At 46.9% G+C, this 25293-nt stretch overlaps 6 protein-coding genes across 6 annotated transcripts; 2 read left to right on the top strand and 4 right to left on the bottom strand.

The window, feature by feature from the left end:
* Positions 1-4268: 4268 nt before the first annotated feature.
* LHYA1_G003052 (Tryprostatin B 6-hydroxylase) lies at positions 4269-6269 on the bottom strand (the record flags this gene model as incomplete). The annotated part of the gene is made up of 6 exons (XM_031148026.1): positions 4269-4456; positions 4561-4662; positions 4731-5014; positions 5072-5537; positions 5594-5776; positions 5843-6269. 6 exons carry the CDS (start codon positions 6267-6269, stop codon positions 4269-4271), a joined length of 1650 nt encoding a protein of 549 aa, XP_031006697.1.
* Positions 6270-8184: 1915 nt separating this feature from the next.
* Positions 8185-10082, top strand: patO (FAD-linked oxidoreductase; the record flags this gene model as incomplete). Its single annotated transcript, XM_031148025.1, has 3 exons — positions 8185-9379; positions 9444-9732; positions 9797-10082. Coding segments are annotated over 3 exons (1770 nt in total), but the record flags the coding sequence as incomplete, so codon positions are not given.
* Positions 10083-16855: 6773 nt separating this feature from the next.
* LHYA1_G003050 (putative TLC domain-containing protein) lies at positions 16856-17817 on the bottom strand (the record flags this gene model as incomplete). Its single annotated transcript, XM_031148024.1, has 2 exons — positions 16856-17278; positions 17338-17817. The coding sequence occupies 2 exons, from the start codon at positions 17815-17817 to the stop codon at positions 16856-16858; spliced, it is 903 nt and encodes a 300-aa protein (XP_031006699.1).
* A 1914-nt stretch (positions 17818-19731) lies between these two features.
* MIC26 (MICOS subunit) lies at positions 19732-20576 on the bottom strand (the record flags this gene model as incomplete). The annotated part of the gene is made up of 3 exons (XM_031148023.1): positions 19732-20349; positions 20405-20497; positions 20550-20576. The coding sequence occupies 3 exons, from the start codon at positions 20574-20576 to the stop codon at positions 19732-19734; spliced, it is 738 nt and encodes a 245-aa protein (XP_031006655.1).
* A 194-nt stretch (positions 20577-20770) lies between these two features.
* Positions 20771-23146, top strand: oct1 (Mitochondrial intermediate peptidase; the record flags this gene model as incomplete). Its single annotated transcript, XM_031148022.1, has 1 exon — positions 20771-23146. One exon carries the CDS (start codon positions 20771-20773, stop codon positions 23144-23146), a length of 2376 nt encoding a protein of 791 aa, XP_031006656.1.
* A 303-nt stretch (positions 23147-23449) lies between these two features.
* LHYA1_G003047 (uncharacterized protein) lies at positions 23450-24542 on the bottom strand (the record flags this gene model as incomplete). Its single annotated transcript, XM_031148021.1, has 2 exons — positions 23450-24356; positions 24469-24542. The coding sequence occupies 2 exons, from the start codon at positions 24540-24542 to the stop codon at positions 23450-23452; spliced, it is 981 nt and encodes a 326-aa protein (XP_031006659.1).
* Between the last annotated feature and the right edge of the window lie 751 nt (positions 24543-25293).

The raw sequence follows: 25293 nt of genomic DNA, 5'->3' as shown, positions 1-25293 counted from the left end.
AACAAGGGGTGCCGCAAAAGGGCGCTCTATTCCAATCATCTATATGATACGGCTGCCTTAACTAATTGGCCACTTCGGAGGCATCGCGGCCACACCTAACCATTTCTAGGCCACGTAATGCCATTGGCTTTAGCCGTGTGCCAACGCAGACCAGTGGCGTCCGAAATATGAGCGAGGCAGTACATGTTATTTTTTACCGATCAAGCGTGGTGTGGAGCGGGGGGTATGTATTTCGGCGAGAGCATACACAAAATTTGTATAATTTTCTTTCTGACTTTACAGTAATGTTTAGAATATCATGTTCCTTTGAATGTAACAATCGCCGTAAAAATATGATTAGGTTTCATAGAGTTTTTTATGGTTCTAAAATAGCATAGATAAGTCAAAAACCGAACCAGCTTTTAGGTGCGATTTTTAATGGAGTGCCGTTTTTGACGGACGATCAATTATAACAAGGAAAGTACGTTGCAGCTGCTCAATCACTTATACAATGATCAGGCAATATCATATCTGTTGAAATGAAGTAGAATAGGTATGATAACTGCCGTGAGAATTGAGCATACCTATGTGACTTCATATTTTCCTCCACCTGGAACGAACGTAGTTTATATAGACCTGCTGCATACAGAAGTCACTCTACAATAGCGAGTCTAATAATGACCAGCGTGAAGTGGAAAACCAGCCATCGCCCGCTTTACTAGTAAAACTACTCAGCTGGTGCTAAGTACCTTGTCAATATATTCTTGTGATGGTAAAAAGCAAATACGGTATATTTGCTTATATACACAACTAGGCCACACTATTTCAGGAAACTTAGCTGCAACGACATAAAGAGAAAGCAATTCAACCTTTGTGAAGGTTTCTATCCCTGGCCACGGCAGATTCATGTGAAAGCCCCGCAGTGAAGTAAGATGATGCACTTTAGTTAGGTCTTCTTACACAACCGGCCAACATGACTTGGAACAAGACACTTTCGGGAAACTTGTTCTGATAGCAGGGATTTCTAAATTGGAAAGTGGGAGTGAACATGAAAGTCAGTAGTGACGGTGTCGCAGTTCACCATAGGGCTTTTCTTCTTTTGTGTACTCAGTCGTCAAGCAGGCTCCAGAGAGTGTTTGATAATAACAATAAATTATATCAGTCTTCCAAAATTGGCGTCTTTGCACGTAACACCCCGAGTACTGCATCGACTCACAGTATGTCTTCTTTGATTAGGCTAGCGCCTAGCTCGGCAACCCCATAGACGACTGCTTGGGGGTTCGCCGTTGGCTCCAGGGGCACGATACTCGCATCACAGACGCGGAGGTTAGAGCAACCATAGACGCGCAGTCTGTTGTCCACCACGCCCCCCATGGCACGTGGCATCATAGAGCATGTGCCAGTATAGTGGTAAGCACCATCCACTGTCCGACGAACATAATCCTTGGTTACCTCCAGATCTGTGAACCGCTTAGTGTACGGTTTCAGGTAGCGGGCGAGTGGCTCTGCGCGGCTGATCACGTCCTCCGTGAAGCGGACCTGGCGTGCAAGCACCTCGAGGTCGAGCGGGTGAGAGAGGTAACGTGAGTCAATACTCAGGCCTTCATTAGTGCTGGCGAGCTCTGGCGCGGCGCTGGTGATATGTACGGAGCCGCGGGAGAGCGGGTGCGATAGCTCGATTGCAACCGAGACATGTTTGCCAGGAGCACGATAGGTCGGGCTGGGAGCATCAAAAGGCGCATATGCTGAGCCGAAGACGTAGTTGCCTAGGGCTCCCGAGGGATCTGTGAGAATGGAGCGTACGAAAGTCTCGTGTGCGGCAGCGAAGGCTGGTGTAGTCGGCGGAGAGCGACGTGCATCCAAGTCGGGATTTAGGGCGCCCAACAGTTGATCGAGTTCTTTGCGTCCAGCTTCGGTGTGGAACTCGGGCAGCGGAAGCTGGGCCATGGTTATCATATTACTGGTACTCAGAGGGCCCGTTCCCTTGGTGCCGTAGTCTTGCATAGCAGCGGCAACAGCAGCTGGTTCCTGGCGAAAAAAGGCATCGATAGTTTCCACATCATCGTGCGCTTCAAAAGTCAATCCTGTGAAGAGGTGGTTTTGGAGGTTCTCGCCGACATGTGGATTGTCAACGACGACATTGATTCCCAAGCGCTGAAGTAAATCAGCCCCGCCTATTCCCGAGAGCTCGAGAGTCGGGGCGAGTTGATGGCCCCGGCAGAAATGATGACCTCTTTGCGCACTCCAATAATCTGGGAAGATCCGTCTTTGGAGGTAAACTGAACGCCTTTAACGACAGCATCGCCAGCCGATGAAGGTCTTTCGAGTAACACTTTAGTTACCGTCGTCTCGGTTCGAATTGTCAGGTGTGGTCTGCTTCGAACTGGATCCAGATATGCATTGGCAGCATAGCTCCTCTGCTTCGTTTTAGGATCAATGCTCTCTGGAGCGATGTTTGGCCCGCCAAGATGGCCAGAGAGGGGATCCGTTTGCGGGAATCCCACGGACTCCAGGCCGTCAATCCAGGCTTTCTGCCAAGCACTCTCGGGTGTAGCAAGTGTAAGCTGGAGTGGCCCTTTGCCTTCAGTCACACCGGAGGGCTTATGTAGAGTAAAAGACTTCTTCAGAGCCTTCTCGTACGCGCTATAGTCCCAGCCGGCATTGCCCAGACTTTTCCATCCTTCCACCGTCGCCTTGGACGTGGAGGTGAAGAGGAAGCTATTGATCGCACTCGAACCTCCAAGGGCCTTTCCCTGCGGGACTGTGATCTGCCTTTCGAGGTCTTTCTGGGGGACCGTATGGAAGGTCCAGTTAGCTGGAGAATCTGACAGCAACGGCCAAGCGCCCGGAGTGAGGGTATTCGGATCTGCACTACGGTCTTCGCCACTCTCGAGAACGAGAACCTGCAAGTTCGCATCTTCGGAGAGGCGATTGGCCAGAACAAGGCCGGAAGTACCGCCACCAATGATGACAATATCGTAGGTTTCCGAAGACATTCTGGTGATGTCTCGCTGGAAGGAAATAGTAGGATTTGGGAAGTATCTCGGAAAGAGGTCAAGACTTGATGAGCTTCAAATAGAAGAGGGCTCGAGAACTGGAATTGAGGGATGAACCGAGTGGGAGGTCTGAGCTTAAATAAGCAACAATTAACATGTTCAACCGGGCAACAGTTTCTGAGGAGCGTCTTGTCTTCCTGTGAAATTCGGGTTGGTGGGTAAAGTAAGAGGGTCTCGTTGTGCGGTCTACTAGGCTGGGAGTATCAAGGTCTATAATATATTATAATATTATAATATATGATAACATATTAGTGTAATACAGGATCTACTATATTATATTGCCGTATTGCTCTCCACACTACTATCAAGACTGCATGAACAGGAAGTAACACGTTATGTGCTACCAACAACCAGGCAGGCAACCAGGGCTGTGTTGGTTGGTTGCTTACTGCATATCCAGGAATGCAACATGTGGGAGGACAGCTGGACAGCTTGGACAGTCTTGGTATGGGGTGGGGGCCATCAGAATGTAGGTAGGTACAGTAGGTAGGTAGGTATTGTGTGGTACCGTGGTTACACAGGCCCACTTGCCAAAATCTAATGATCGGCATAAGAGGGTGTCCATACAAACTCACCAACCACGGGCAGATATCACTGGATGCCACCCTACAGTACGAACTCACCGACCACATCCCCAGCTGCTACTGACGTGCAGAACGCCCCATCGCTGAGCCGTCCTGGTGCCTTGCCGTAGGTAGCCTCACCCCTAGCTGCGGCTAATAGGAACTATACTGATAGGCCCGAGAGTACGAGCTAGACTCGCCTCTTTATGTGTCGTGTTATATATGTTGGTGCAATATATCTTGTGCAGATAATCGCCCCCTGGTCGACCTATTGACTGCTCGTTTATCGGCCGACTCCATAGGATGGCAATCTCCGTCTATGGGCGTGTTGGAAAACTTCTCGTAGACGTACGGTGCTTGTAGGCTCGTGAGCAGCATGCTGCATTTCCCCAAGTAGCCCTTCCGTGTCAAGCAAAAAGCTCTCTGTTAAAGTTGCACACATCTATCTATTGCCTCAAGACCATCGCTGAGCTGAACTATACTGCACCAATGGTAGATCTTATTTGTTTAGGCCAGCTCTAATACGAGTACATGAAAATAGACGTGTATATTGAGAACAAGACGCGTTAAGGCCTGGGGGCCATATGATGATAGTTGCGCGTACTCTTGAAAGAAGTAGACGCTCATTCTACAGCCCAACTACTATGTAACTACCTATGTCCTTCGTATATCAATCTCTGAGCTCGAAACAAAGCGGCACACTTCCAGGAAAGGCAGTAAATCTATCGACCTTGTCATCCACCATGCTGCGTCCATCATACCCTGGCGCCAGGTGGAAATTATACTTCCTCACAACCCGAGCGATGGTGTATCTCATAATACGCCACGCCAGTGGCTGCCCAATGCAGTTGTATTGACCTGAGAATGGTCGTGAATGTCAGCAAGCAGGTCATTGTATACAAGTGCAGTGCCATTCACGGTTCCTAATATTAGAATATCAAAATTAAATGCTTTTATCTTACCTATGCTGAACGGGATATGTGCCTTGGAATTGCGCACCATTTCGGGCCTTGTGGTCCAGCGTTCTGGGATGAATTGGGTGCCCTGTTCAAAGCAATCGTCGCCTGATCGGTTGGATGAAACTCATTAGCATAACGCATTCCAGGGGATCAGTGTCAGCGGGAGAACCTACGTCTAGCAATAGTGTAGTGTGGTGTGATGACCGTGATGTGTGGAGGAATGTATACATCGCCAATCGTGACTCCTTTTGCTGTTGTCTTCCGGCTCCCTCCGGTCAAAAGATTTGGATGGAGGCGCATTGCCTCCTGAATGATGGCGTTGAGATGTGGCAGGTTTGTCAGGACCTTAATGTCGGTAATACATACGTCCTCCAATTCTTGGCGGATCTTGTCTATATGCTCAGGGTGTATCGAGAGCTCATGGAAGATTGCTGTCAAGATCTGCGCAGTGGGCTCACTGTAGCTTATCAGCCCAAAATGTACAATGAGCAATATCAACTGGTGGAAGGCTCACCTGCCTGCTAGAATCGCTAGTAAACTATCGCCTCGGAGCCATGGATCCGCTTGGTCGCCCTTGTTGTTTTCCATGAAAAAGGATGTCAGGTCCGGGACTTCAGACTGAGCTCCCTTGGAAAGCCTCTCCTCCATCTGCGCCTGACACCACTCGACCGACTCGTACCAATCTTTTACCCATAGAATCCGTGGCAGTAGTTTCACTCCAATATGCAGAAGCCAAGGAGTTGCAGTAAGTGGACCCAGTAGGGTTCGGGCGTTCTGAGTCTTGACAATGATGTTGTGCCATTTCTGACCCTCAAGCATCCCAAAAGACTTACTAAATGTAAAATCGCCCATGATATCAAATGTGAACCATAGGAAGAATTCAGTGGTATCCACCACCGAGCCTTCTTTGGCTTTTCTCTCCAGCTGTCTGTCAAGCTCATCGATCCATTTGAGTGCCTTTGTTCCATGATATTCAATAGCTGTGATGGTAATATTATTATATATTCTCAATTGATTGGGATCTATAAGTATAAACCTGAGGGTGAAAATCCATATTGCCAGTCCTTCCGTCGCCTTGCATGGACTGCTTTGTTCCGAGCAGCAAAGAGGGCTTGTTCAGGCCATAAGAGATCATAGAACTCGGACTTGATACAATCAGAGTGACGGCCGCCGACTGCCTCATGAGCTTCGGCTAGAAACACAGTGACCTCGGCTGGACCTGATAGGAGTCTATTAGTCAAGTGTTTTGGGTAAGATGCCCTGCTTGTCTTGGGTCAGAACTCACCTGTCCTCACCACGTCACCATACTTTTGGTATAGCTCGTGCAGATACACATGGTTTTTTGAGTGTCTATTCTCCCATATTTGCCAAATCTTCGTGTATCGTGCCCACCATGGACCAGGAAACTCGGCGTTGTTGAGGCGATGGAAATAGCCACGGTAGACCAAAATGCTTGCTATCAAGCCGAGGACATGAAAGAAGCTTGACACAACAAGATCAGAAGTCAGTCTCTTAGTAAGATCTGACTTGTAATAGAATAGTTGAGCAATTGCTACACAGCCGAAGATACCTGCATAACAACGCAGGATGATTGGCGCTTGATTATGCCACTCGCCGTGGATGAAAAATCCATGGTGAATAGCAACACCTGAAAGGAACCCACCCAGAGAAAATAAGCCCTCCTCAATGCTGACCAAATTACTATATCTCATAATTGCTGACATCAACTTGAAAGATGCAATGATTATAGAGTAGACCGTAATGGTGACACGGAGGAAGTGTACGGCGGTGATACTAAGAGGAAGAAACTGAGGAGCGAGCTGTTGGTGCTTGCTATCGATGTAAAATGGCAGTGTCTTTACGGAGTCGTGAGACTCTTGTCAACGCACGGAAGAAGGAGACTGCAGATGTGTGTGTTTGGTTGAAGACCCGAAATATGGGCAGCTGCTAATGCACTCTCTCCTAACCATACGAAGTTGCGTCAAGCCCAACACGGCTGAGTTGTACGACCCAGCAAGGTCCACTCATGGTATGATGAAACCTACAGATACCTCCTAGTAGATGCTTGATAGTAGTACCAGACAAGCCACATTCGAGTTCTAACAGGAAAGCCGCGCAAGAACTTACCCGGAGCCCTGAACCGCTGAATGTAGAAGTATGCTCTCACGGCATATCCTAGATAAGTACGTAGTAAGACGGAGTTGATCTATTGGAGGGGCAATAGCAAAAATACCTAGATGATAACATGTGGTCCTACAGACAGCGCGACCGTCGCTTCAGAACGTTGGTAGAATTGATAGGCTAGCCAATAGTTCAAACCTTGTCTTACAGGATAATACTATGTAACATGATGGGGCTCCACAATCCGAGCCCTAGTGGAAATAGTAACGGTTGTTAAAAAGGCCTGAAGCTAGGGTGCGCCATAAATCCCAACACCCCATGGGGTAATGTCCTCATAGGGCGCCTTAGGGTACTGTAGCTTTTCTAGAGCTGAAAACACTCTTGTTAAATCGAGTTACAGGTGTATTGATAATCGGTCCTTTTTCCCCTCCTTATCTTGCCTCGCATAGTCAGGGGAAGCAAATACGTATCCTAGGGAAGCGATCTTCCTACTAAAAATCGCGACGTTTTAAGCGTAGGAAACGTGATTTTTTAGAATTGTATAATTCTACTACACTTTAAATGCGTAGCATAAGATCTCATAGCTGGCATATAGTTACATACATAGATAAGACTTTATACTAGATTATAATAAAATTTAGAAGCTTTATATAGCTAATAATCTATAAAAAGCATTGTTCTGGAATACTATTGTAGTGAGAAAGCGTTGCAAAATAAGTATAGAGATAGTATATTAGTAGTTATATTTTTCGTACAAGACTTAACGACTTTCGCTTCCTCTATCTGCAAGCGAGGCGAGCGAAAAGATGAATCGATTATTACTTCTTATAGGTGGATTTATATTGGCTATTATAGAGGGACATCATAACCGCGAACTCTAGGCTAGGATCTGACTTATAGTTTCATCGTTGTATAAATATATATATAATAAGCTTATGCAAAAGAGTGTGTTGTAGAATGGATGCTGATCTAAGAATGTGGAAGCGCTCGTACTTATAGAGTGTGATGCAGCTTAGCTGCATAGCTCCACTTCACGCGACGCGCCCTTTTGAGCCCCACCACACTATGGGCTTAGAAGGCATGCTTGAGGCTTTTATACCGTGCCAATGCTAATACTTATCATATCATGAAGATACGGACACCTAAGTAGCTTGGATACCCAAGGTACCTTTACCTTGTATTACTGTAACGATAAGCTTTGTGTAACCTGCAGGGGATAAACACCCGAGACACCTCGCTCCCAAAAGCCTTGGCATTGGCACGGTAAGTTATACTCGTACCGTAGGGCCGGCCGAGTTGGTGAAAAGCGTGCCTCGCTTCCCTGCTATCAGACATAACATACCTACCTAGGTAGGTACCTTTGGTTGGTATATACCTTATATACCTTATATACCTTATATACCTTATATACTTACGTACATTCCGTACCTACTTAGGTATATACTCCGCAGACACGGGAAATGGGCAGCCACCAAGCAGCGAAGGGACTATGAATAAACAACAGTAGATGCCCCGTTGCTTTCCCATCTCTACCCTTTGACATCCAGTATTCAGGCAATCGCCATGTTCAAAGTGTCTTCTCTGCAGGCTTTCGTGTGTATCACCATCTTGAGCTCGACTCTCGCTCGTACTTTGGGCTGTCGATGTTTTCCCGGGGATAAATGTTGGCCTAGTGCAGCTGAATGGGCTGCTTTTAACGAAACCATCCATGGGAGACTTATTGCGACCGTTCCCATTGCAAGCATATGCCACCACGATTCATTTGCTCCTTACGACGCAGAAAAGTGCGAGCAACTTCAGAATGTCTGGCTTCTACCCGAGACACACTACTCCTCGTCGTCGTCGATTATGGCCCAATTCTTCGCCAATATGAGCTGCGACCCTTTTACCCAACCTTCTGCCCAGTGCGTCCTGGGAACTTACGTTCAGTATGCCGTGAATGCCACAGGACCGGATGATTTCCAGAAGGCAATGGCTTTTGCTACCGATAAAAACATTCGGTTTGTTATCCGAAGTACGGGCCACGATTATTTTGGGAAGTCTACTGGCGCTGGAGCGCTTGCTCTTTGGACGCACAATATGAAGGATATGGAAATCCTTGACTACCACTCGCGCAACTACACCGGGAAGGCACTGAAGACGGGCGCTGGTGTGCAAGTCATAGACGCGTTAGTTGCTGCCCACGCGCAGGGCCTCGTGGTGGCAGGCGGGCAATGTCAGAGCCTTGCGGTCGCAGGCGGTTATACTCAAGGTGGCGGTCATTCATTGATGGCATCGGTAATCGGCCTCAGCGCTGACCAGGTGCTCGAATGGGAGGTCGTCACAGCCACTGGCGAGTGTCTCGTGGCCACTCCCCTTAACAACTCGGACTTGTACTGGGCCTTATCGGGTGGGGGCGGCGGTGCATATGCAGCGGTGCTTTCGGTGACGGTGAAGGCCTATCCAGATGTCGAGGTATCCGCAGCTAATTTGACATTCACGATAGCTGAGGGTGTCTCAAGTGAGAGCTTTTTCGCTGTCATTCAGACCTGGCTGCAGAGCCTTCCCGCCATTGTCGATGCTGGAGCAGTCGCCCTTTGGACCCTAGCGGACGGATTCTTTTCGCTGTCACCCGTCTTCGGGCCGAACCTGACACTGTCCAAGCTGCAAGACCTGCTCAGCCCAACACTGGCAGCCCTAAACCAGAATGGCATACCATACTGTACGTATATGATTTGATCATCTCCTACTGTAAATTTGCCATCAAACGCTAATCTGCTAAACAGCATCGTATTCTGCTGGATATTCCACTTTCCTCGATGCGTACAATGCCATGAATCCTCCCCAGCCTGTTACAGATGGCAACATGGGGGCATACCTCCTCCCTCGCGATCTTGTTACATCTGAGGCTAATGCCTCGGCGCTTACTAATGTACTCGAAACATTGGTCACTGAAGGCGTTGTCACGGGTGGTGTGTCTCTTAATGTTGCTCGAGGTCAAGACATCACTCACCCAGTTGCCAACTCGGTCAACCCAGTTTGGAGAACTACCATTCACTATCTCGCATTTGGACTGTAAGTGCCTCTTCATAACAACCTTTGATCGAAAACTCAAGACTGATGCCGTGTGCTTGATCAGCCCCTACAACCGAACCAGCCTCTCAGCCAATGTAGATGATTGGAACTTGATCACCAACAACTACGGCCCTCGTCTTGATGCGCTAGTGCCAGGCGGAATGTCGAGCTATCTGAATGAGGCAAACCCTTTTGATCCAGATTGGAAACGAGTCTTTTACGGCGACACTTACAATCCACTCTTGGAAATCAAGGACAAGTATGATCCGAACAGCATCTTCTATGGTTTGACCGCTGTTGGGAGCGACCGTTGGGAAGTGCAAAACGATGGGCGCCTTTGCAAAGTCTAGGATTTAAAGGGGGTGTCAAAAGACGAAGAAGTACTTACTTTGCCTGGTCTAATCTACTACACGAGGGTCTAATTATAAATACAGAAACCAGAACCCAATGCCATTCGTACTTGACTATATCAATCAAAATTAATATTAAGTTCTTCCCAATCATACGAAGCAACATGTGACGTTTTATGATACGATCTTTAGATGAAATCTACTTTGCAGTAAGTATTAGCAATATTCCATTATGCATACTGCAATTGATCTGCAACTAGCGCAGATCATGTGCTTGGAGATTGAGAGTCACTGACCAGTTATAGCAAAAAGGAGCACATCGAGGAGCATAGGGGGGAGGCGCCCGAGCCCATCATCACCAAGTAAGTCAATCAATGCTTATTGCTTTGACTAACCAGTTGCTGATCAGTCTGTCGTCATTGATCTGACTGGTGACAGTAAGGGGGAGGAGGAGGCCCACTGAGGGGTGCATGGCATGGTGGTTTGGTCTCCGACCGGTTGTGAAGTGGTTTGGGACTAGTTCGGGTGTTTTTGTGACATACTCCGTACATAGTTTTTTTTTGTTCATCAATTGAGCTTTTTTCTCTCTGCCTTCCATTCCATGTGAAAATGATAAACCGATTTACTTCTTGTTTCAGACTGGAAGCTAACTAGACTACTAGCAGGGACCTACGAGATGCTTGTTCGCAGCTTCGATCCATGGTCAATTCTGTGATCGTTGCCATTCCCAAGAAAACCTGCCATCCATCCCGTCCTCCAGCTTATCATCAGATGAGTTACGCTCCCAGTCGGTGTTTGTCTTGACTCAAGAGGCGAGTCAGACGTGCTTGACGAACCTCCATATCACGTCCGGAGTTGGAACCTCTCATCAGTCGTGGGAAATGACTGCTTCATTGCAGATCTACGGATGAACCTATCCCCAGAAGCCTGCTAGCTTTGCTTTGAACAAAGCAACACCACCGGAGAAGCAGATCCAGCTTCCATTGACACCCCCAACCACCGACGAGCGGTTCTCCCATGGGAGCGATAGATCTGCTGTGGATTCTGCCATGCAGATATTCAGACAGCATCATGGAAGAGACATGCTCATTTGCGGGTCTCCAACTTCTCAGAATCAATCAAACAACGCCTCAGATAGGCGTTGTTTTGCCTCTTCCGGATCCCAATCAACTAATTTCCTTTCCTTCTTGTCCTCCATTTTCCACTGCACGAAAGCCTCCATGGCCGCTCTTTCCTTCTCACTTAACAACTTAACCCTTGTCCTCCATAGGTCATCCTTAGGAACATCCTCCTCTCGGGTTCCAAAAAACTTCTTATCCAAATACTTCCAAAATACCGTGTCAAACGCCTAGCTGTTCTTCGCAGCATAATTGAGCCAGAAGCGGCCAGTCTCCCAACTTTCACGCATGTGCGTAGACAAGGAGAATGGCAACGTTTCAGAGCCAATAAGTCCCCACCCCCCCCCTTCCGGCCACCTCGCTTAGCTCACCGCTACTACCTAACCTCCCACTTTATATCTTAATAACTTTCCAACGCTCTTATAGAATACTTTAAAAATTTAATACAATAATCTTTGCACTATAAAGCCTACATATACTAAAGCTGATATTATAGATGCGCTTCATGCGATCGCAAATGGTTAATCTATTCGGAAAGCTAGCTTAGATTAGGGCATCCCACAGACAACTCTCCAGGACTGATTTACAGGCCACGAATCGCATCAAATTAGAGCAGCACATTTATAAAGGCTTTCTATGGTTTAAGAGAAGCATTTAACAGATTGGATTTTAACCTAGGAAAGCCTAGGACTTAGCCCTACGCATACACAGATTAGGGATTTTGCCTGGCGATTACTAGCTATACGGGGAGATAGAAATGCATTAGGAAAGCGCTAGATATAAGCCTTTCTTAAACGCAATCCTATTCTTAAGACTAAGAAGCAACTATAGATTAATTCTACACGTGTGAATAGGGCTATAACTAGTATAATTTAGCCGTGGTTTCAAAAATTAGAGGTTCCGGAAATCAAGGCTATTAAGCCTGCAAATCTCTGGAATATGGATAAAGCAGGGATTATAGAAGGCCAGGGGATTAATGGATTGGTTATAGGGAGTGTAAATTAATATTTTATTCAGCGGAAATAGCTAGGATCTAAGGCCTGGACCTCTTTTATTAAGTGTATTAGTATAGAGGGACTAGCGCTTCCTCCACTAGTCATATTTAAGGGAAAGACAGTCTAATAGTAGTGGTTTCCTACTAGCCTTGAGTTATATAAGCATTAGCACTTCACTGCAACTAAAAACAGCTAGACTTTAGATGCTATAGCCCTAGAATGGCTAGAAAAAGTCTTTATCCCCTCCATAGCACCACAGGACCTATAGGAGCTACGGTTACTTATATTAGACGGTTATAGCAGTTATGAAACCACTAATTTTATATGGCTTTGCTTCTAGCATAAGATACACCTCTTATTTCTGCCTCCACATATATCACATATATTATAACTACTAGATTTATTAATATTCTCCCCTCTAAAGAGCGCCTACTAAAAGGAGCTTAGTAACTTAAGCCTCCTTATAGATTCTACCCTAATTAGGAAGCGTAACTTCTTATAGTGCTATGCTAGGGCACGGGAGATAAGCCTTATATTAAGGAATATTAGGGCGGGATGGCAGGCTATAGGTCTATGGCCCCCTAATATAGCTAAGCCTCTAATAAGCCGTTTATTGCTAGAAAACAGTAATAATGGTCCGTAAGAGGCTGCAAATAAGATTATTAGGGATGCAGAGGCACTTACAGGTTATGCATTATCCCTAGTTACCTGGGAAACCCCTAAGGCAGCTAAGGAAGTAAGGTTGCAGGTAGAGACGATTTCCTGATTAGGTAATAGTAATCTTCTAACCCAGCGGCTGCTTTTTAGGAAGGTTCTAAAAGGATTTGATAAAAGGGACTATGCACTAGCATAGATAAGGCTTCAGGCTACTTAATTAGAAGCTAGACTAGAGCAGTTAGAGCCGCGGAAAAGATAGAAAGTGAGGACTAGTCCAAATTCGAAGTTTGTGGATATTCAGGCTATAAAAGAGGCCCAAATTAGAGCAGGAGACCGGGAAATTAAAGAGGAAGACTCTGATTTATCTATAGAATCTGCTAGTACAGGCGATTTTATAGAAGTAGAGGAATAAAAAAGTTATAAGGTTGCAAAGTAGGAAGGTAGTAGCTAAGCGAGGTGGCCGGAAGGGGGGGGTGGGGACTTATCGTTCATATTCTTAGAGAGAGGGCGTCCCGTTACAGAGAAAGTATCATCGTTCTCAGACAACGATCCAATGCGATCGAATAATAGCTAAGAGAGCTGCAATAAGCATTATGCTGCTTTCCTGTAGAATTTTGAGAGCATAGTCTCTAAGATGTTTAGGTCCAGGATAGAAGTTATGTTAGGGTTAGGGTTAGGCATTTTGATTCGATTAACTATTAATCCATAATTTTCCACGTGTTAAAGGATTATAAAAGGACCAGGATTAGACTTTTCGCTATAGTAGAATACCTTAGGAACTAGGATTTGGGTGTATTATTTGATATACCTTGCTGTGGCACCTTCTTATAGAGTCTTCTCAATTGGAAATTAAGCCCAATCAGGGCAAGGTAGCCGAATATAGACATTAGAAGCTATTCCCTTAACTTGGACCTTATATAAGATGTTATATCCACTGATAATTATAGGTGGCCTGAATATTACTCTTCTCCCGAATTTCTGCCCCGCAAGGGAAGCTGCAAGTTCATAGGTGTCTCTCCTTCAAAGCCGTTTCTATGATATTTCCTATGCTTTATTAATTTTGTCCCATGCCAAGTTATCTAGCTGTGCTCTAGCATCGCCTATTATAACTTCGGTCCTGCCAAGTGGTTCCGTGGTGATGAGATGAGATAGGACAATGTGAAGTCGAATGAAGTTGATGGTCCAGAAATGTCTTTGTGTCCAACTATGTGTATTGAGGACTCATAGTACAGCAATGAACAGGATATCCAAGTCTTGGCCCTGTTTGACTGTTATGCATTGTTGTTGGTGTTACGTGGCTTTTAAAACGTTTCAAGTTAGGCTAGTCTTGTTTGGTTTAAAAAGTATGCTCCTAGAGGAAGCTCTATAAAGTAGTGTTATTAGCATTTATATTAATAGATAGAAATGGTTACTTAATGTGTAATTTGAGACAAAAAAGTGTTTTGGGAATAAAAATAGAAAGGCTATTTATTTTAGCTTCAACTATATAGGGAAGCTTAATAGCTTTAAGGCTTATAATTATTATATATGGTAATATCTACATAAAGCAGGTGATCTAAAGAGTAAAGATGTAAAATTTGTAAAACTTATAAAGTGTATTAATGAATCTATCTTAAGAGCAAAGGAGAGGAAGGGAGTAAACCCCTGCTTATATATAGGAAGGGATGCAGTAGCGTCTTAGTACCAGCCATATGACACTAGGAAGGACAGTTGTGACAAACCCACAATACATATCCGGGACACCGTATGTGTTCGGGCCCTCGGGGGTCCCACCCTAGCTTCCCGCAACCTTCAACCTTCAGCTGGAGGTTGAGTTGCGAAGCTAGGGTGGACCCCCGATTAGTCAGTCTCACCCATTACACTAAGGTCTCAACTAATAGTCGGTCATCCTTCAAGCTCTTAGCTTGAAGGATGACCGACTTTCCTTGAGATTTCACATCTGTGTAATGACGATCGCGGGAAGACTGGATCTGTGTGCCGCTGTACCCATCGTGAGATGGACGGTGCTGTGAAAAGTTGTGAAAAGTCTCTTATTGGTTAGAATTGTTGATAGGCAGAATTATTTTTTGAAGGATCAACTTACTTGCAAAATTTCCGAGTAAATTATGTCTTGAGAGGACTTTATGCCAGGCCAAGTCATTGATGAGCATTCCTCATATGTCGATTAAGCAAATCAGGTCGAGCGAAAGACATTGCAAGCGTACCGGGGCCAGCGACGCAGTCTGGATGCGGACAATTATATCTTCTTGCTTGAGGATTATGTGTAACTGAGTGTCTTCGAAGATCCTTCGGCAGATTGTAACTCCAGGTACACCCAGGTACCGTGCAAGCATGTGCATGCTTGTAGTCTTGAAGATGTCGACTATTTCAAACGCTTAGCTGTGTTCGTTTGCGAGCCATAAACATTTCCAGAGCAATATACCTTGCTTTTCTTTCTTCGTGAAATATTCTTGGGCACTTGGGACATTTGAATGTGCCATCCGGCAGTGATATGTAGGCAATGTTTTCGGTGACTGTCCAGGAGACTCGGGACGCCGAACTCATAGATTGACACGGGCTTGGCACTAGTCCATTCATTGACTCGGAAGATATCTCCGTTTGTGAGGCGGGGGAGATTGAGGTGTGGTTCCCGCTCTCATCATCCACTGAAGGACTAGGGAGAACGGGATTGGAAGATTCGGCGGAAAGGGAGGGGTCGCGCACTATACCTTCTTCTGCGACGTGTTGGCTTGCATCGGAGACCAACTCGGTGCGATCGTGCTGAACCGCGTTGGGGCTGTCATCGTGAAGTTCCACGGCAGCTTCTCCCCGAGTACCATCAGGGGATGAGCACTCGGAAACGTCTATCAGAGAGGGTTGACTTAAAACATTTGGAGGATTATAAAGAGTGGATCGAGGATCCAAGGTGGGTGAGATGTCTGAATGTAGATAACAATCGAGACAAAACAAGTAGCTGTGGATTTGGTACTTGGGCGCAGGTGCACACCACCGTGGCAGTGGTTACACCTGCGGTTTAATCGAGTGTGCGCCTATCTGGGCGCGCAAAGCCGCACGGCGGCGAGGTGGTTGTGGTGTCAATGAGCTAGGAAGGTTCGTCGATGAGGTGCAAGTTGCAACAAGTGGGAGGTTTAGCGTTGACTTATACTCCAGATAGCAAGGTAAGGCTTTGTGCGACCTTGTTGATGACGTTCAGAGGCCACCAATCATTTCGCAAGGTCCTGAAGGAAATCCTCTAGTAGAGGCCTCCAATCATGTGTGGTTCACAACAGCCTCGCAGTATGCTCAACGCTCTGGGCTGAGCTGTGCAGATTATCCGAGAGGCCATTGCAGGCAGGCAGACTCTGCAAAGAAAACAAGGCTACAAACCCACCAGGACTCGTAACCAGTAAAACTTCTAGGATCCGCATGATAAACAATACTTCATATGCACTCGATTGAGACCAGAGTATCAAGAGACTTCCCTAATATGCTCTGGCCGCGTTGAGGCGACATGTATATCGCTGGAGACTCTGCAATGCCTTCTCGCTCACACATGGAAGACTTCAACCTGTGCCTAGCCAGATCATGAAAGCATCTAAACGAATAACGACAGCAACAGTATACAATACTGTGTATTAGTGAAGGCGGAAGAAGTTGAAATAATATTAAAAATCTGGCAGGAAAGGAAAGAGACGAGGGAGAGGGAGATTTACTCGGACACGCTAAAACCGGCTGGGATCCCGAAAATTGCTGGCTGGCAGGGCACCTGATACATTAACAACTTGTCGATGTTACTTTCAGCTTGCGTCATCGCTACTGTAAAAAGAGCAGGTCAACGTGTTTCGGAAGCGTTTACAAGTAGGAAGCCTCCTTGTCCAACGTCTCTGTCTTCTTTATTTAGAGAGATTGCAAAATGACTGCTTTTTTCTGTCACCCTTGTAAATTTATCTGTGTATATTTTAGTGATTTTTCCTCTCTATCTAGGTAATTCTTTAGTAGCGTTGCCTCTATGGTACTCTGGAAATCATCTAGCTTTCCCATTAACCTTTACCTTGGACGAAAACCTCCTCCTAATCGCCGCAATCATCCTGCCCAACCAAAAAACATTCAACACCTGCAAGGTAACATGACCGCCAAGGTACAAAACCACCAGCCACCACGGAAGCGATCTATCCTGACCATATATCATCATCTCTGGACGAGAATCGAACTTCGTATCGTTGGTGATGTGGAGAGCGTCCCAAACATCTTTGTAGATGTTGAAAGAGGAATATGCTCCCCAGACCAAGCGACAACTAAAAAAGACGGAAATAAGGGCGAGGCCGTTGTAAAGTTGGGCTTTCGAGCCAGTCATGCCGAGTTTATCGAAGAACCAGTGGATATTCAAAAAAGGTGTTGACAACTCATAGAGCATGAATACACAGCCGTAGTAATTGAAAACCGGACGCTGAGAATCTGATTAGTGTGCATTCATTGTACCCGGTTTCTTATTTCGGGGAAACTTACGAATCCAAGGGTATAAGTCAGAAGACAACTCGAAGCATGCGTCAACATGCCAACCCCAAAGACATCCAAATGTCGAATCATAACCGAGAGATCAAATAAAAAGTACCCCGTAGATAGCGCTTGCACCATCCCCGCAGCCCCCGTATAACCCCACAACCGTTCCTCCAGATTCATCGTCTTGCGCTCCTGATCCACACACATGACCCACAGCGCAAGCACGCTAATACTGATACTCTGCACTAGAGACACACAGTGCATATTCCATCTCAGCTTGCTCTCCCACGAAAGGCCGGTATAACGTGTTGGGAGCAGCGCGGTTGAGAGCGGGGCGGCGATGTATTCGAAGATGATGTGGTAAATGGCGAATGCGGAGAGGATTTCGTGGATGTGGAGGGGGAGTGAGTAGAGGTGCAGAGTGTCACATAGTGGTTGGGCGAGTTCTTTGAAAAGTGGGAATGGTGCGAAGAAGGGGTCGAGCATGATGCTGGTGTTGGTGCATGGAAATGATCGTGGGTTGGAGAGAAGTAGGTCTGCAATGGTTGTTGTCAGCCTCGGACTATTTGCAGAGGGTAGAGGAGTATATGGAAACAACAGAAAACCTACGATGAAAGGGTTCAAAGTTCTTGTTCCGTTGTAGACGGTACAGTCGAAGTAGGAAACAAAGATGAAAAACCTTGACCTATCTTGAATTTGGAATACTTTGACAAATCCCGTGTAAAAAGGGGAAGAAGGGACTACCTTGATTTTGAGTTGAACGCAACCGGACACGGCGGACACGGGGAGGTTGAATGTCCGATCTGACTCTAAAGAGTCTAATTGTAGATCGGGATGCAGCTTGTCAGCCTGTCGTGTGCTCGTACGTGTACTCTTCACTAAGCTTTGCCGTGTTTTGTATCACATTGGCCAGAACTTGCTACATAGTCAAAGCCGCGGGGGTTGCACGTACTGGTAACGAACCGGTGCGTCCCGTCCAGTCGGATGCAACTCCCAGGTGTTCGTCTCGAATCCCCAGTCATCTTTCAGGGGTCCATCGTGCAGATTGATCGGCAAACCCCAGAGTCGCCATTGAAGGGGTGGGGTCGAGTCGAACATTTCTCTGGGAACTTCACTGCAACTTTACATTCATATTAATCGAACTGGGCTTGGCATTCAAAACTTATTGAGTAGCGGATCATAGACTTTTTGGCAATACGGTAGTAATAGACACATGTCATGGCGTTTTCTAGGGCGGCCGGATCCGAAAGAAGCACTGGTGCACCTAGTAGACAAGTGAAACAGCCTTGACTGCACGTGACATACCATGATATAACTCCGTTGGAAAATAGAGGTAGGTGAAATCGATCATATAACTGTGCTCCAAAGAAGGGTCCCTCGGATTCTTCATCAAGAATCTCTTGAATCACAGCATTGCGGACAACCGAAAAAACTGAAACGCATACCTCGTCCACGCGGACGGAAGCACCGGAATAAGTAGAACAAGGAGTAGGGATACTGGAATTTGAAATTATCATTGTCTATCATATGCGGCTACGTAGTTAAAAACAGCCTCGGTCGTGGGAGCTATGGCCTTCTTGAGGTGAGGTTCCTCCAGCTTTCAAGCAACAGCTCACGATCAGGCCAAGAACACTATAAAAAACTGTTGGGGAAAAAAGAACCACAAAACCAAAACATTGATTCGCCTTTCAGACTTGATACTTCATATTTCATGAAACAAACAAGAAATCCGCACTAACGCAGGTAGTGATTCTTTTGCAAGAGTAAGAATGACTTCTTGCTCAGGCTCAGACCCCTTCTATTGGACTTCCAACAGAACCACCATCACCTTGAGATTTGCCCTCCTTTTCTACATATACTGAAACTGCTAGAAAACTCGTGATATAAGAAAAGGATGATTGGACCATGTATTAAAATTGAGCATGCAATGAATGGACAATGATAGATATCTTTCCAACCACTCGTATAACCTACGAGCTACTTGGCTCGTGCGGAAATATTTGACTTGTTAAACTTTGAAGCGCTAAACTTTCGATGATTCATTTTGCTCCCTGTTATCATGGCATGAGGCTGATAGATTCGTTTGAAAGGATGGAAATGATGATGGATAAAGGATTTTGAGGAACGCAGTCGTAAGGTGGGGAACTTAATTAGTCATTCAAGCTGCGGGAGAAAAAACCCGGAGGTTGCAATGCCTAAGAAGGATGACCGAATATTACACATCATTTGGCTTTTGGGTTCACGCAAAATAGACTGGATGCATCAATCTGGCAAGTTTTCAAGCGGAAGCCCAAACAACTCATGCTCTTTGGAGTTATACCCAAAGGTATATATAGGATGAAGGAAAGTATATTGTTGGTACGGAGAATATGTCTCCCTTTGATGCCTTCTATGTTACACTCATTTGCCCTTCTTCACCCATTCCTCCACAGTCTCCCTCCCACTAGCTACCGTATCATCCACAATATTGACAGCCTGCTGAGTATGAACCCTCGCCATCCTCCAAGCCTTCTCCACACCCTCTCTCGTCCTGATATGTCCATCCGCAATCACTGGGAACCTCTGCTCGTACTTCCACACCAGATCTGAGACATTCCTCATCGTAATCGGCAACACGATCCAGCCCGCGCCGATTCCGACGGCTAGTGGTAAGGCACCCCTGAGAAGTATGCTGCGGTTCCGCGAGATAATGCTACCGGTCATGGTCGCGACGAGCACGTATAAAGCGCCGGGCATGAGCTTCTCACCAGATTGCGGCGATGGTGCTAGGGAGGCGATTGTACTGGTGAAGCTTGATTCGAGATCCAGCGCCGAGTCCATGAACGAGTTGACTTTGTCCTCGGCAGCCGCAACACGAGTGTAGAGAAACATGCGCGTCTTTCCTATTTGAGCAGCTAGGCGGTCGGTGGGAGTTGGGGATTTGGTTCTTGTAGGGGTTTCGGGTGTGGTCTGAGGCGGGCCGGATTTTGCTGGAGGAGCGGCGGGAGCTTCATAGTCATCGTATATTGACTTTTTTGACTATGTAGTCCATTAGAAATTGAAATTGAGGGTTCTGATATAGTGGAAGACATACCTCTGGCTCACTGGGGGACTCCGCATGTAGAGTTGTCTTTGGGAAAAGAGCTATCCCGGCCACGACGGCACCAGTAGCCACGGGTGCAAAGCGCTGCATCTTGTCAATAATGTAGCAAGCCAATTGAGCAATACACTGTACACACCTGCCGCGGGAACAATCGTGAAGCCATAGCTCAATTGACGACGATGTGGTGTCTGTCAAGAGGTTGTCTGGGATTTCCGAGGTAATCCTAGCTTGCGGCTGTCGTGTTTTTATGCGAGGAGCTGCATAAAATCTTGTAGAGTGCATAAGTGGCTCATAAATCTTTAATCGCGTCCGCCTCTTCTCCCCTCCGTAAATATCTTATTTCATCTGGGGAAAGATATGTTCAGGACTGCCATTACTCGACCATGGATTTGCTCGAGATGCATCCGACGCCAAACACCCATTCGATGGAATCATACAGCACCGGCTCTACGAGAGTCTGGAGGGTCTTTGACAGCAGGAGGTGATGCTCCTGGAGCTGTCCACGATGACAAGACGTTACGAAAGATCTTCGACTCGGCGAAATTCTGGAAAGATTTCTCTCAGTCTTCGAAGACCGGGCAAAATGGCGGAAATATCGGCCTCTTTCAAAATAGATACCTGACGAATCCCCAAGGGTTCGTGGAATTCGCAAATGCAAGTCTAAGGAAGGCAAAGAGACTGGTAGACAAGGTCCTACATGCAAACTCCGTTGCAGAATACCACGATATCGTACGGAACCTAGACAGGCTGAGCGACTTGCTATGTAGAGTCATCGATGTCTCGGATTTTGTTCGATCTACACATCCCAATCCCGCTATACAAGCCGCTGCTACACATGCATACTCAGTTATGTTCGAATACATGAATGTGCTTAATACCACGACCGAATTGGAAAAGCAACTGAATATAGCCATGTCGCATAAAGATGCTCCGTGGGGAGAGCAGGAGAGAATGGTGGCGGAGATTCTAAGGAATGATTTTGCAAAGTCGGCCCACGACCTCCCCAAAGCCCAAAGAGAGCGGTTTATATCTCTGTCACAGGAGATTAGCCACGTTGGGACGAGTTTCGTGGACTCCATGGCACCGAGCAAACAGTACTTGACGTTTCGAAGCAGTCAGCTAAAGGGGATGGACCCTATGTTCGTTCGGCAATTTACGCAATGGGGCCAGGTATCACTACCCACAGTGGGAGATCCTGCCACTCTGGCCTTGCGTTCTGTCCAGGACTCGAATGTAAGAAAGGACATTTTTATGGCCAGTCGTACATCATCCCATTCAACTATACAGAAGCTCCAGACTCTCTTGCAAAAGCGGGCTGAGCTCGCCAAACTCACAGGCCACAGTGATTATGCTGAAATGACACTCCAAGATAAAATGGCAGGAGGTCCAGAGATGACTCGCGCATTTCTTTGCGGATTGAATGATCAAAACTCCGAGAATTTAGAGTCGCAGCTGGAAATTTTAAGGCAGGAAAAGAAAAAGACAAGTCATTATCCAGGGGACATAGCAGGTCTTGAGCCATGGGACAAAGAATATTACATGGCAAAAGTCCTTGCCAAATCACGCTCTAATCAGCGAACCCCTGATTTTCTATCCGCCTACTTCTCACTAGGAACAGTGATGCAAGGTCTATCAAGATTATTCTCGCGCCTCTACGGCATTCGATTTGTGCCCCATGAGACTCGGCCTGGAGAAACATGGAATTCGGATGTCCGCCGTCTTGATGTTATATCAGACACTGATGGCCATGTCGCTGTATTATATTGCGACCTATTTTCCCGTCCAGGGAAATCACCAAATCCAGCACATTTTACCTTGCGTTGCTCTCGATTGATCCGTGACGAAGAGCTCCAGGAAGCTCACCTTGACCAAAATCCTCTATTCTCTTCTGCTGAAGAAGCAGCAAATGATGGCATGTCTACTTCAAAGACTTTGCCAGTAGGAGGCGTGATGCAATTACCTACCATTGCGCTAATTTGCGATTTCATGACACCCAAGGATCTTAACAAGCCATCTCTCCTCAGCTTCAGCGAGGTTTCAACTCTATTCCACGAAATGGGCCATGCCATCCACTCCATCTTGGGCAGAACGGATTTCCAAGAGGTCTCAGGGACTCGATGTGCCACAGATATGTCAGAACTGCCTTCTATTCTCATGGAACACTTTGCTTCCGATCCTACCGTTCTTTCTCTATTTGCACGACACTACGAGACAGATGAGCCGCTGCCATATGAGATGGTGGCTGAGAAGTTAGCTATGGATAAAAAGTTCGATGCAATAGATACAGACAACCAAATCATCCTCTCACTTCTGGATCAGGAATGTCACTCTGCGGCTGCCGCGAATGCTTCTTTCGACACGACGAAACTCTACCACGACTTACAAGCACAGTACTCCAGACAGCCCACAGACCCAGCAGGCACGAGTTGGCAAGGCTTCTTCGGGCATCTCTTTGGCTATGGAGGTAATTACTACAGCTACATCTTTGACAGCGTCCTCGCTCGACGAGTCTGGCAGATGGTGTTTATGGCAGGACGTCAAGAGGGCTCGATAAGCCGAGATAGAGGGGAGCGTCTTAAAGAGAATTTACTGAAGTGGGGTGGTTCTAGAGATCCTTGGCTTTGCTTGTCGACACTTCTTGAGGATGAAAGACTACTCACGGGCAGTGATGGAACGAGGAATGGAATGAAGCTTGTTGGACAATGGGGTATCAAGGGGAAGGAACAGAAGTAGCATGCAACGCTTGCTTGTATCTGTTAAAGGGGCCGGCGTGCTTGGACTCCAGTTTCTGTTCCTCTAGCAGGATGTACAATAAGTGTATAAGTGTTGATACATATATGCGATAATGGTCATTATGATGTACAATTGATTGTACATATAGAAGTACAGAATACAAAGTCTGGGTATCTCTTCCAAGTAAATCGCTAATCAAGTCACCATAAAACGCCATGATCACTCCTAAAATCCAACCAGGAGCTAGCCTTATAGTATCAATGGCCTTCTTACCAAGTAAACAAATCTCCCACCCCTTCCGCTCTAACCTTCTCTTCCCTCCCCCTCTCCAACGCCTCCCCCCATTATTTTCGCCATATCCCCCTCAATTTCCTGCACCCTCCCTCTCATCCTCTGCACCTTCCCCGGATCCCTCAGCTCGGCCCAAAACCCCATACTCCCCCACAACCCCTCCCTCTCCCTCCCCAACTCCTGCCACATATCAAACTCCCCCGCGCCCTCAAAACAAACCCCATACATGCGACACAGCACCTTCCACTCCACCGGACAATCCACACCCTCCCCCTTGAACAAGAACGGAAACATATGCTCCCACGTCCGCCCCACAATATAATCACTCCAATCACTCTCCACCAGCCACCTAGCATGATGTTCATACTGCTCCCTCGGATGCGCCAGCACAGCATCCCTAGAGACAGCGAACTGGCTACAACATGGTCCCGCCAAAATCTCCGGCACATACCGCACGCCCCATGGCGCGAAATTCTCGGCGAACGCTTGCGCCATAAATGGCTCTTCCTGTTTCCACGACTCCTCTGGCGTCTTCGTCGTGTTGATCCAAGCCGGACAGGCGTCTTTCCAGCTCACGCGCAGATTGGCGTAGCCGCGTTCGAGGACGTGGGGGAGCGAGAGGTGCGAGAGCGTGAAGAACATGCTGGTGAAGAGGGCCAGGTCCGAGTGCCAGGGCGCTTCGTGGGCGTGGATTAGGATGGAGATGTCGGGCAGGCGCGTGTAGAAGGCGCTGAAGTATGTGTGGTACATGAGTGCTTCGCGGCCTTTGTTAGGGACTGGAGGGTGGTATTCGGAGGAGGGGGAGTCGGAGATGTAGCGGATTATTTGCAGGTTTGGGATGTGGAGGTGCAGGGCTTCGGTCCAGGATATGTCGTCGGATTGGAGGGTGGCGAGGACCAGGTTGACGGTTAGGTTCGTGCTTGAGGTTGTGTAGACGGGCGGTTCGAGGGATTTGAGCGATTCGAGGATGGTGTGGGGGGGAGGGGGTGGTGTTGTGGTTTTGGATTGTGAGGCGGGTTTTATATATGTACATTAGCAGGGAGGGCGCGAGAAGCGCACATATTGCTATCTTCCCATGCGGCAGGCCGGGGAGACGCAGACGCATTGTGAGGATGCTGAGGAAGTTGAAGACATCAAGATGTCGTGGTAAAGTAAGGGGTCCAAAAGATTTCCCCGCAAAGAGTGTCAGTCAGCAAGTACTTACTCGTAACGAAACTAAACAAAACAAGAATAAACGCAACTACGCCGATTTAAGTACCGAATTAGTATTCAGTACAGTATTTACAATATAAAGAATAGTAAACTTCAGAATCTTTAGATTTTTCCTTTCCTCGTCACGTTATTAAAGGGATTATCTAGAATCCTGTCCAGGAGAGAGACGCGTTCGCGTTGTCCATACAGTACGCGCTACATTAGCGTAATGTAGAACTACAACATTGTTCCTTCCTTCCTCAGTCCAGCACAATACAATACAGACCCCCTTCAATCTTCCTTTAACAAACAAAAGGTATGTTCATGAAAACAGTACCACGGGTGAAATAGGTCCTGCTTCACCTCGGGATTCCAAAGCCTTAATGGCTCCCTCCTGTACAGTACATTACAGTTGCTCTCGCCATATCAGCTGGGTTTGCAACATCACCAGCACAGAATACCATACAATAATCTTTCCCTAATCGCGCCAAATTCAAAAGGCCTCCTCCGCGTGAACGGTCTCTCTCTGGATGTTGTTGGTGGTACACATTTGAGCATCGTCCTTCTTTGGAATCTGCCCGCGTTTGCGCTTTCCGGATCTTGAATCTCAAGCTCTAACAAAGGTTCCTCCATCGTCTGCTCCCGACTTTCCAACCAAACTGATT

The sequence above is a fragment of the Lachnellula hyalina genome, assembly GCF_007821495.1.
Source record: "Lachnellula hyalina strain CBS 185.66 chromosome Unknown contig00040, whole genome shotgun sequence".
In the NCBI taxonomy this organism is placed as follows: domain Eukaryota; kingdom Fungi; phylum Ascomycota; class Leotiomycetes; order Helotiales; family Lachnaceae; genus Lachnellula; species Lachnellula hyalina.
The sequence above is the reverse complement of the archived record's forward strand: the minus strand, read 5'-3'. Positions and strand labels throughout refer to the sequence as shown.